At 38.7% G+C, this 12,989-nt stretch overlaps 1 protein-coding gene across 7 annotated transcripts in view; it reads right to left on the bottom strand.

Annotated features, from left to right (window-relative positions):
- The window catches only part of FHOD3 (formin homology 2 domain containing 3), a 368,733-nt gene that overhangs the window by 321,163 nt on the left and 34,581 nt on the right, over nt 1-12,989 (bottom strand). For all 7 annotated transcript variants that reach the window (XM_021543138.2, XM_077785050.1, XM_021543129.2 and 4 more), the window contains exon 2: nt 9,740-9,846. In XM_021543138.2, coding sequence (XP_021398813.2) covers nt 9,740-9,846 — 107 coding nt within the window. The remainder of the gene's footprint in view (nt 1-9,739; nt 9,847-12,989) is intronic.

Genomic DNA, 12,989 nt, shown 5'->3' on the forward strand with positions numbered 1-12,989 from the left:
ACAAATTAATTGAAGTAACAATCATTTGACAAGAGTGGACAAAAATAAGTAAACCGATAGCAACCATTTCTGTCTGTACAGTCTGCATGAAAAAAATAATTAAAAAAAAAAAAAACAAAGCAAAACAATAATTAAAACTTTACTAATCTAATAGAAATAATCTCAGCATATCCCCTAAGCAAAAACTGGGATGGCAAAATCTGGCCATTCATTAGAGCAAGAAACAGCATACAAAATAACAAAATATGCTTAGGTTTGTATAGTTTTTTTTTCCCTGCAGATTATTCCAATATTGCGTTCTGTGTTTGTCAACATGATTTTAACAAATAACTGTCTCATTCCCACTAAAAACCTATAAACCACCACCATCTGAATGCCAGTGAGTGGAAGAGCATCTTGGCTGACACACCACTGTCTGTACAACTGTGCAAATAAGGGCTACATACAGACTGTCACTACGGGGTGCTGGGTTTTACGTCCCCTAACTCTTCACAAGTACATTTACTAGGCACCATTGCTATTTTTCGTTTTCTTTCTTTTCCTCTCCCCCTCTTTTTAAATGGAAACAAAATGGGATAGAAGGAGAAGGGGGAAGAAAATGAGAAACTCAAAAGTGTGGAGCGAAACAATCAAGGGATTCACAGAGTATGCATTATAAGCCACATGAATACCACCAAATTATTTATTACTAATGTAGTCTGAGTGTATGTCGGTAAAAGGTGCAGACTTTTGTGTACCTCACCAAAAGGTAATGATTTTTGCCAAAAGATAATAAATCACTTTTACACTCTCTAAAAAGCAATGAGTTCAAAATGGGGGAAACATTTGTTCCATTTGTCCTTTTTAGTAGTTTATGTGCAAGCAAACTTCAGAAGCTGGAAAATGAGAATTCCCTCCCCACTTCCTCCCCGTACTTTCTGAATCATCATGCTGGCTCTTTCTCAGTTGTTAATGGCTCAATTTCCACACATTAAAACAAGAACCTTCCAACAGCCCCTCAAATATTTGAGGGCTGACTGCTGCCTTCACAGTCAGAAAATGACCATTTTTCAAGAGCTGTCATTCATGAACAAAACTATGTCCTTTCCCAACCCAAAAGCTCAACTCATATAATTGTTTTCAGTGGGATGTTTATCATGTCATTTTGTGAAACGCTTATAGCATTTTCAATTAAATCTCCATCTTACATTTTTGTATTAAAAAAACACAAATTTAATGAGTTGGAAAATGGTGAAAATAATTGAATTAGAACAGTTATTTTAACAATAATATTGTTTCTGGGTAAAACACAAAACCGAAAGTGTTGTTTCCACACTTCTTGTCAACCTCGCATCTTGTTGTTCTTCATGTTCTGATGATACATCACCTGACCAATGCTTTACAGTTCTTAGGTTATGTATTTCCCACTGCTGTCAGTAAGTGTCAAGCTCTGGCTGAACATTCCTCCCAGGAATCTTTACACCAAGTAATTTCTGGTCATATGGTTTTGCTATCACCTCTACTTGAAGTTCACATTACATGAGGATTTTAGTTTAAAACCTCTTCACACTTGGAGAAACAGATGCCTTTGAAATATCTGGAGTTTTGGGGAAAATGCGTAGAACTGGAAACCTACAGGACAAAGGCAAGGAGGAAAGTAAAATAAATTAACCTCCAACAGTTGTGTCACTTGCTGTTTTCACATCTTCAGGCACTGAGTCCCTCCAGTGCTCCCAGCCACACTGTGGGACCCACAGATTTGGTTCCAGACCACTGCGACTGGTCTGGGTGTATTAGGAAGTGCATTGCAGCAGGTCAAGGGAGGTGATCCTGTCCTACTCAGTCCTGGTCAGTCCACATCTGGAGTGCTGTGTCCAGTTCTTGGCTCCTCAGGACAAGAGACACATGGAGCTCCTGGAGCACATAAAACAGAAGGCTACAAAGATCATGAAGGGACTGAAGTGTCTCTCTTATGGGGAAAGACTGAGGGTGCTGTTCAGCTTCCACAGGAGACAACCGAGAGAGGATCTCATCAGTGTCTGTCAGTATCTGAAAGAAAGGTATCAAGAAGGTGGATCCAGGCTCTGCTCAGTGGTACCAAGCAACAGGACAAGAGGCAGTGGGCAGAAACTGATGCACAGGAAATTCCACCTGGACATAAGAAAGAACTTTACTAAGCAGGTCACCAAGTACTGGAACAGATTATGCAGAGAGATTGTGGAGTCTCCTTCCTTGAAGATATTCAAGAACCAGCTGGACACAATCCCGTGCAATGGGCTCTGGGATGACCCTGCTTGAGCAGGGAGTTTGGATCAGAAGTCCCACTGTGGTCCCTTCTAATTTAACCCATTTGTTGATTTTGTGACCAACTTCTAATGAAGTTCTATAGTTTCAGAGCAAAAACAAACAGCACCTGAATAATAATCTTTCTCACAAAGGCCCCTGATACCTGACATTAATCTAATTTACAGTTCCAAAAGAGGCATATAATTTTTTTATAATTAAAAAAATTAAAATTTATTCAATTTGTAAAAAATAGTTTTAAGAACTTTTCATAAACATTTCTCTCTTACTAGAAATCATTCTCTACTACCTTAAGGGAAAAACCCTAATCTTGTATGATTTTCCAATTTAATTGATGATACTAAAAAGATAACAAAGTGAAGAAGATATTATCCAAAGCAGAACAACACATTTCAAAGCAATGTCCTACTCACTTAATTGGTCATTTACACTTTATCAGAATGTGACCATTTTAACCAGACTCAGCAAGTAATATTTAAAAGCTGTCCTACCTACCTTGCAGTAGAACACACATGATTATGTAAGTACATAAAAATAAAGTCTACTTTGCACTGATCAATATAATACTTTGTGTCTCTTTCTTCTTTTGTAAGTTTTCCATTAGCATCATATTTGGCAAGAGCTTCCTCCTAACTTGATATACAAATTTTTAAATATAAAACACTGTTCACAGCCACTTATTTCTCCATATTAATTCCACTTCGGAAATGGGTTTTGTATTTGTTGATGGTCCATCAATGCTTTTGCTAGCAAGCACAATTACTGAGCAGTAAATATGAAATAAACTACTGTTTTGCTGTACTGCTGTGGTCTTAACCCTGGTAGTAATTCACTAATTTTCATGGCTTCATTACCAGAGATCCTGGGCTAGTCACAGATTTGCAGCCGTTTAAGCTGTTAGCTCACAACTGGAGGTTAAATTGGAGACACTTATTTTTATCAGAAGAAGATTACCACCTTAGTTTAGTCAGGGGTAAACCAAATAAACACACACCACACACCAAGCACACAGACAAATGGTGTGCATGGGAGAAAAGCGAGAGTGAACTTGCTTACACAAACCTTTGCATTTACCACGGGGTAGGAGCACACAGAGGAACAGTTGCTATGGAATAGGAAGTGTAGCTAACTGACAGCTTTTATTAATTACCCAGCACAAACTCCTTCAGCTGCCCACACACTCTGGGCAATACTACACTGGTTTGCCCCGGCAGACCAGCAGTGAGTGCCCACAGTGCTGGTACTGTTCCAGGTTTGGATTCCAAATAAGTAGTTCTACTCACAACAGGAGTTCAGAACAGCCCTGCAGCACTTTCTGGCAGCCCTACCTGAAGCCTCACAGATGATCTGTTTATGGAGAGAGGAAGGGATTTCCTCCTCACAAGTTGAAGGGAAACACACTTCCAAGCCTCGAGAGCCACTCACTTAATTTACAGCTGCATCACTGAGGAAGAGGGCAGAGTGCAAACACAGCCATTAAGCAGCTTCAATATTAATAAAATTAAATGGTTTTAAATAGAACATCTGGCATCAGCTGTTTCCATAAGCTGTTTTTATTTAAGTTTCCACCAAAAAACACTGGACTTCTCAGCTATTTTCACATGCAAATCTGAATGCCAAATTAGGCTATCTTTAAAAAAAGTTGTCCTAGCAAGAACTGTAAGAATTATTCACACGCTTTTTGGTTTGGCACTTTATTTGGTATGTAACAGGCTGGGAAAGAGCTAAGCACAACAGTATTTTTGCAATACATTTTGCAGTGGAAATTATTTTTCAATAAAAGCTCTCTTATTGTATTCATTTGCCAGCAGTAATCACTAAATTCAAAAATAGCAAATCTTCACATGTTTCCACAGGTACCTCGGTACAGATGTAGATTTTTCCCTTTACAACTGAGTAAACTCTGGGGCAAGATGGGAGAGAAAGAGACAGAGCTGCTGAAGTAAGAAACAAAAGCTGTAAAATAATGAGTCAAGCTCTTAAATACCTCAACATTTAAACACCCTCACCAAAAAAAAACCACCAAAAAAACCCATAGGGCAAAAAATCCAGACCACAGAACATTTCAGAACTTGGTATTTGCAGTGCCATCTTACACCCCAAAAGCCACCATGAGCTTTTGACACTACTCTCAGGCGCATGGATCAAGAGCACTGTGCCCCTTGAAATTTTTTAAGTATCAACTGCCCACGACTAGCCCCAGTCAAGTTTACCAAAACCAGTCTCCTGCTCACCCCAAACGAAAATCACACAGAGGGTATAGAGCTCATGAAGCCTCCTTGTCTAAGCCAGGGGAGCCACTACTATGGATGCTGGCTCCTACGCAGTCAGAAGGATGCAGTACAGTTTCCAAGACTGGGGCGCTTGGAGAAGAGCAAAACCAACTCTGCTTCCCTTTAAAGGACATGTTCAGCACATCAGTGAAAGTCAACTTTTACAACTTTTTACAACTTTTTTTCTGTAGGCTTTTTGTCTGAAGATTCTCCATCTAGACTGGAAGGAAGCTGTTAAGGTGCACAGACTGCTTCCCCATCTGACATCCCAGACTTCTACTCCACACAGTAAGTTGTGATCCCTGTAATTTCTGTGCTTACTGTCAGACTCCAGACCCCTCCTAGACAGCACACACCAAAACAGGGCATCCAGGTTATTTTCAAAAGCTTTAATAGACTTTGCATTTTGTGTCTTTTGGTGTGACTAAAGTGGCCTGCAGTCTCTGACCTCAATCTATGCAGAAGAGATATACTTTTATATCATCAAGCCAGCTTTAAATCTGAAACTATGTAAGAAAACAAGCCTTGGGCTGCAATAAAATTTATTCAAGTTAATTATTATTTTCAATATGCTTGTTTTCTAAATACATTTTATATTCACAAATCAGTATTAATTTATTAACTACAAAAGTAGTAGCATTTTACTATTTGTAGGAACCTTAATTTGTCAATCATTTCTTCACAAGATACTGTGTCAATGAAATTCATTGACAAGAAATCTCATAACTGGTGAATAATTTTCATGGTGGAAATTTCAACTGTTAATTGCCTCTATCCTCCTTTCAGAGCACATCCCTCAAAGTCACATGTCTCTTTTGTCAGGCCTACAAAATATATGCACATTTGTGTAATTATTTTGATTACACACTCTGGAAGCAGAAATGCTTAGAGATGCCTTGCCAATTGTTCTAAACAGGGAAACCATATGGGACCCATAATTTTATTTAATTTTTATGTCAATGGTTATTGCAAGATAACTATGAAAATGAATTATTACAGTTCCACCTAAGAATTAATTTCAATATTTTACCTAATTATTTTTATATAATGAAATTGTATCAGGATTAATAAGCAAAAAAAGCTGCATAAAGTTTTGAAAATATGGGTGGTAATAGTTATTGTCCTCAATATTTGTGAGGTAATTAAGAACAGCATCAACTTACTCAGCCATAAAAACCAATGTATTTCTTTAGGAATGTGAAATTTTAATCTGTATCACCATTTATTCTGCAACAATAAAGTTTTAGAAAAACATCTACTTCTAAATATGGTTCAACATCTCAATCTGATATATTTTAGAATGGAATACTGCTACCTTGTAGAAATTCTTACATCTTTCAAAAATTACAACAATCTCTCAGCCCAGGCTTTTTAGTATGATGTTTCTAAGGGGTTGTTTTCCTTGTGTTTTTTTCTTGCTTTGTTGCATGCTTTTAATTGTGACCATCAATTGCCGTTTTCAGATTCAGCATTTCATCAGACCTAATAGCTAAATATCACAGTAATCAAAATATTTGGTTGGACAACATGAGTAAATAATATCAATAAGCAGTCACAGTCTCCTGTTTGTAGCAACACAATGACAATCTTTCCCTGGTATCTCCCTTAATTTTCTTCTTGTTGGCACTGAGAAACATAGAAATAGCATCAAGACAAGACATAGCGAGAGAAAGCTATCAGAAGTTGAGAGCATTTTCCACCCAAACACATTCTGTTTAAACTAATACAAAATTAGCATAGAATCTGCTAGATTTCAGTCCTGCTTCTAAAAAATAAGCCATAACATTTTGTAAGACGAAAACTAAATTAACTTTCAAATGCATCCCCAACATCCTTATGTAAACAAGTGACAAAAAGCTTTCATTCTCACAATTGTGCTATTTGCAAAGTCTAAGTGGGAAAAAATACAGTACATAAGCAGGAAAAGAATGTTAGAGATCCTTGCCAGACTCCACTGTCTCCAACAGATTCTGAATCAAGACCAGAATGAACAGCACCATCAAGAGGGAAGAGGTCTGTCATGTGGCTCACCCAGCCAAAATGGCTTGAGATAGGGTGTCTAGAAGGAATGCAAAAACATTAGCACTGAAGCCATTTATCAGAAGTACTTTAAAAGAATCCCTGCTGAACAGAAGTATTGAACACATTTTCTGTGAAGAAATTTTCATTGCTCATAGCACACTGCCTGAAGAAACTCTTGTTCTGCATTTTAGGACAGTGTTACCTTGTGGGCTACCATGAGGGCTTGTTAAGACATATCCACAAAGAGAGCTTGAGCAATTATATGGTAATTTAAACACATCAGCTTCTTGACAATTCCTGCTTTCTCTGTAAAACCACAGGGAAGCCAAGGAAAGGAGCTTTACCTGTCACCAACACCTTAAAGCAGCCAGCCTGCATAAACAACTTCCATGGTGTATTACCCTACACACCAAGTAACTTGTGTTGGAATAAAGAGAAAAAAGCCCAACAGCTAAACAACCTAACAAGCAAGTAAGCCATGAACACAATCTAGACTTTAAAAGAAAGGTTGTTTTCCTACATACTCCTACGGACCCTTTTGCTGGTTGCAACACCTTCTGCAGGGCCAACCTCATTACTTGGACAGATGTTCATCCTGGTTCTTCCAAAATCAGCCCCCATATAAAAACCATCTGATTTTCCTGAGCCCCACAGCTATTCTCAAGGGTGCAAATGGCAGCAGATACAGATGTGGAGACCGGAAGGCCATCCAATCTCCCACCTATGTTTTAGTTAGCCCTCTGTGGTACAAGGCTTTGCTCCTTCAGTAGATAGAAGTTTCCATTCTGCTGGAGTGGACAGCAACAACCAAAAACCTCTTTTCACTATATTCAGTAACAGAACAGCATTCATTTGAAATTGCGTGAGTGCAGATGTTTCTTTTTTGGCAAAAAGATGTTTCTTTTTTGGCAAAAAGATGCTGCAACAGCCAGACTACAAGACATTCTGGCCACTTTAAGTAGGGGTTTCCATAACTAAGGTTCTAAAATTTTCAAAATGCCATGAATATCCAGCTACTAAAGCCTTCACTCAGAGTTCAGAAAGCTTCAGTGACCCTGATGAGCACTGATGCAGTTTTGGCATGGCAGAAAGGCAGGTCCTGAGGTAGCCTAATCTCAGAAAATTAAAAGCTTTGAAGATTAAGAACAGGACCTTGAAATGACCCAGGCAGAGAAAGAGAGAGACTCCAGCCAGTCCTTCCCAGACAGAAAGCTGCTGTTAAGCTCCCAAGGTCTGCAGCCAGAAGCTCCAGCTCAGGAGCACTACAGCTCAGTGTTCTGGTCTCAGAACTGCAAGGCCCAAAAATGGAGTTCAATTTGATAGAAATACAGGACAAAGGAAGACATTACTGACTGCATCTGCTACCCTATGTCTAGAATATTTTCTGAATAACATCACATAAACTGCATTTACCATGAAGTAACAATGTTAAGTCCTACAGAGAAGTTTATCCCACATGCTTCCCAAAGCTCTGGTGCATCTTGTTTATCTTTTCTTCTCTCACAAAACATGGACAAAAATGAAATGCAGAAACCCATCTGAATCCTCACCAGTACAAAACTTCAAGCAGCAGCAGCAGTTCCATATTTTTTGTTTTGTTGGGTTTTTTTCCTCCAGGACAGCCACCACAGAGAAAATTATAACTGTGTTTCAAAAACAACTCATATCATTGATTTCACATGGCCAAAAGAAGCACAAAAATAAAACACGGTGAACAGTAGCTTTATATTTCAAGAGCAAAGTCTGGCAGGAAACGCTTCAAATGGTCTCTCACTTTCCAGGTTGCTTGGCAGTGCCAAATTGTTTCTGCAAAGTGTTAAAAGTAGCAAAGGCAAAATTACCAGAATTATCACAGAGACACCAATGGAAGGGGAAAAAATGTGACAAATTGAAAAAATATTGCTAAAAAAAAAATCTTTAAATTACTTGCTTTCAACTCATTATAAAGTTAGTTGGAAATATGAACTAGCTGTTCTTTGCAGTGATTTTTATCACGTATGCATGAAATTGAAGACTTTATCTTTCTACACTCAACACTCCTATTGCATAGGAAAGGAGGCTCAGTTCAGCTTGTATTGGCTACTCTCTCTATTGTCAAATTCTCTTCTAACAGGTTTCTAACAGAACAGTTTTTTATCTTGTAATGGTTATAAAACATGCCCCAAACTGGTTTGTGTGAATAAGACATACACAAATGCACACATATGAATATCTGGAAAATATTTAAAATTCTTCTCCACATAAAATGATCTTCAGAGGCACAGTTCAGATTTATAAGGCATATTCATCAAAGACAAGAGAGCTGCCAGAAGTGGAGAAAGAGTATAAGCAAAGGGGTTGGATCTCCTACTGTTAACAAACTCTGACCAATTTAAAATTCAGTTAAACACACCCATAAAATAATCACAACTATTCAGTCCAATATAGTAACTAGGAAGACAAAACCAGATCTAGAATTCCTCATCATTATGCATCTTAAGTAAGACAATCACCCGAAAGATCCAGAAAAGGAAAATTCTTCAAAAAAGGAAATCTCCTATGTGCATTTACACAAACACACATTGATGCTAATTTCTGCTTTCACTTTCAGTTCTCAAAGAGATGATTATGGAAACTGTGTCATAGCAATCCATGTTGTGCCAGTAATAACTAAATAAGAAAAAAAAGCAGGAGAGGAGAATATTCCAAATGCCCAAAATGCACTCCCATCCCTTGATTTGGCTCAATCAATACCAGGAGTAAGAAAATAAACCAATACAGGTCTTTTCTTCAAAATGATAAATGGAGGACTTAACTTATCAAGGTAAAATAAATCGAGTTTATAACTTGAGGAACACCACCCCAATACAATCCTCTATATGACTAATATCATAAGAAAGATCTCAAAGTTCTCCAAACAAGCCATCCTCATTTACCAAGTTTCAAAGAACTATAAAATCTTACTAGACTAATCAAGATACTCATATCCATAGGTTTCTTTACAGTATGTCATATTTTAGAGAAACTGTGAGAGTGAATGTAGAGAGATGTCATAAAATTCCTAATCATACAAAGGGACAGGCATATATGGGTAAGATTTTTCTTTTCTCTTCCTATGCTGACCTGAACATAGGAAGTTAACCACAAGCCTATTTATAAAAATTTAGTAAACCTTTACTTACCCAGCATCCTCCTGGAAGCCTTCTAGTTCATCTCGTTGCTCTGCTAGGGTGGACTCTAGATCCAGATAGGTACCATTATGAGACAATTGAAGAGTGCAGTCATCAAGCTGTAGAACAAAATTCAGACCATTAGATTAGAGCAGTCATTCTCTCTAACATACCTCTAACATTGCCTTCCCATTTTCTAGGTCCCCAGACAAGATCACCCTAAAGCAAACGATATGTTGGGAGCAGGTATGAAAAAATTTTTGGCAATTTACTCAATTCCAAACCAATGTTCCCCAGACCATGCTTGCTCACAACAGTATCAACACAACTAAAAAACACAGTGAAATTTATTAGAACACACAGAAGATCAGAGGGCTTTAGCACAGAGCCTTTGAAATGTAATACAGAAAGTGAAGTTAATTTCAGTGTGTATCTAGGATATAAACTACTGTCCTCTGTTCTTACAGAGTTGTAAGTAGAGTTTCTGAGCCTCTGGATGAAGACAGAAGGAAAAAATAGCTTTTTTGTTAGCCACTGAATGGCCCCTATGAGGACAGATGCAGCCAAGGGACAGTGCAGAATGTGTCAGCCGAGAGTTGGGGTCCTGCAGTGAGAGCGAGTACGGTCAACCAAGTCACAGATTTTTCTGGCATTCTGCTTTTAGGGTCAGGCACTAACCAGCCTCAGAGGCTGCAGGAACAACATGCCTAGGCACTGGGTGGGAGGAGGACTGGAAACCTGTGCCAGCTTCCTACAAAGGTACTGAGGTAATCAAGGACCAGACCTGAAAGCAGAAATCTGCCCACAATGATGCTTAAGAGGGAGGGAGGAAGAAATTAATAAACTGCCTTTATTTCTTTTCTGTCTTCCCTAATCTTCAAGTTTTCCATTAATTGTTGCAGCTGTTGTTAAAAAGAGCCAGATTTTACTAAAGTTAGGAAATAAATTTTCTGGGTATTATTTTCAGGGTGCTCATCACAATAGAAGATCTAGGATGAAACATCCCAAAACTCTGGCTAACTCATTGACCAGGAACACAAAATAGTTACTGATTGAGAAGGAAAACTAAAGAAGCTGGGAGAAGAACTAGAAAGGAACATGAGCTCCTCTCTTACTATGACATAACTCAGCGTCAAATAACAAATAATGAGGAAAAAAAAAAACCTTCCCAGGGCAGGAGAACAAGACAACATTTACCAAGGGGCAAGTGAATGCAGAGGGTTGTCCTGCCTAACCACTAGGGTTAAGTGACCATCTGCTCAGAGAATCCAGCACAGAAGCATAAAAATGGACATCTGTGAGTCAAATTTAACACACTGCTGAGACCTTCATGTGCACCACTACACTGGGAGTCCTACTGTAACTGCTTCCAAGCTCACAAATATTGTAAATTCCAGATGTGTTGTGCTACTAGATACAAAATCCAGTCTGAGAGCCAAACAGAACAGAGAAACACTAAGGCTGGAGAAGACCTCTATGATCATAGAGTCTCACTGTTAACCCAGCTCATGTTAACCACAAAAGCATGTTTCTCCATGCCACATCCACGTGTCTTTTGAACACTGCAGGGATGGCAATTCCACCACTTCACTGGAGAGCCTGTTCCAAGACCTGGCCATTCTTTCAGTGAAGAAATTTTTTCTAATATCCAACTGAAACCTCTGCAGGTGGAACTTGAGGCCATTTCCTCTCATCACAAAATCATGGAATGGTTTGGGTTGGAAGGAACCTTAATCACCTACTTCCAACCCCGTGTCATAGTTTTCCTGCTGCACAATGGGTTCCACTTCCTCCTGTTGATTGCCCATGCTATATGCATATGTGTAGATGCACTTCATTTGGGTGATCAATCCCACTGCCTTTTCATGGGAAGAAGCTCCAATTCCTACATGAGCATTCCCAAGTGCTTCTGCAGTTTCTAGCACATCAATAACTCTTGCTGCTGCATGGATCTCCACCCCCTACCATTAACAAGACAGCAGACCAAAGGACCTCATTAGCACGCTGTCTCTCCAACAGTTGCATGCTTCCTCCAGGTCTCTCTTCAGTGATCACGATTTTATCCCCTCATCCCTCCAAAAATTGTTTAAATCTGTAACTGCACCAAAGGGGAAAGGGCCGCAGCCAAAAGGCTGGGACGGAGTTTTCTGGTTCTGTTGTTAATGCTGTAGTGGTTGTGGTTGTTTATTTATTATACACACTAGTAAAGAACTGTTATTCCTATTCCCATATATTTTTTACTGAGAGCCCCTTAATTTCCAAAATTATAATAATTCAGAGGGAGGGTGTTCATATTCTCCATTCCAAGGGAGGCTCCTGCCTTCCCTAGCAGACACCTGTCCTTTAAACCAAGCCAATCAAAGAACCCAAAATGAAGATGGTTTCATTCCTCTTGATTTTGCAAAAACAAACTGACAGATTCTTTGCATGCCTCCATCTACCAAAAGGCAACCATGGCAATGGTGGTGTAACCATACATCCCTGCTCCAAAGGCCACTTTGAGAAGAGTCAAATTTTTAACACCATACTTCATGCCCATCTTCTGCCACAGGTAGCAGCCATCGACTCTCTGAAGGACTAGGCGGGGTCTGAAACAGCCAGTGACTCAAGGAAAGGAAATCACCACCCTTTATCACTTCTGTAATTTTTCTTTCTGCTCTTTTTAATACTTAGAAAGAAAATCAATTAAAATCTATCCTTGATGAATTACCTCTTTTAATTTCCCATCCAAGCTTTGATTCTCAGTACCTGTTCAGGAAAAGCATAATAAGCAGCCATTCGTCTTATCTGACAGCCAATACCTAAACTTAGTCACTCTGTTTCCTGCCACTGATTTAGATAAAAGAAAGAAAGACAAACAGTGTATTCTGGATTAGCTGTGTTGGAATTTCTGTAGAGAGGCTCATTTACAATTAGTGATAGACTGCAACTTCTGCAATTTGAAAGAAAAGTTAAATCTCTGGAGAAAGCGTAGAGAGAAGAGGTCAAGTTGTATTTCAAATTTGTTCCATTTTTTTTGCTTTTCTTTTTTGGATTTTTCCCTGGTGAAGGAGCAAGCGATTAAGTAAGGTGACATAAGATTTTACTCTGATTCCTAGAGATTAAAAAAAGCAAAGAACCTGCAAGTTCAACCCTCTGATATTAAAAATACAATAGCAATGATACTGTGTCTCTTTCCAGTTACAAATGAGATTATTAACCTATACTAATTAAAATACACTCTTCAGAGAAGAAGGACTAAATACTACTCTGGGAAACTTTT

The sequence above is a fragment of the Lonchura striata genome, chromosome 1 (genome assembly GCF_046129695.1).
Source record: "Lonchura striata isolate bLonStr1 chromosome 1, bLonStr1.mat, whole genome shotgun sequence".
NCBI classification, from domain to species: Eukaryota; Metazoa; Chordata; class Aves; order Passeriformes; family Estrildidae; genus Lonchura; species Lonchura striata.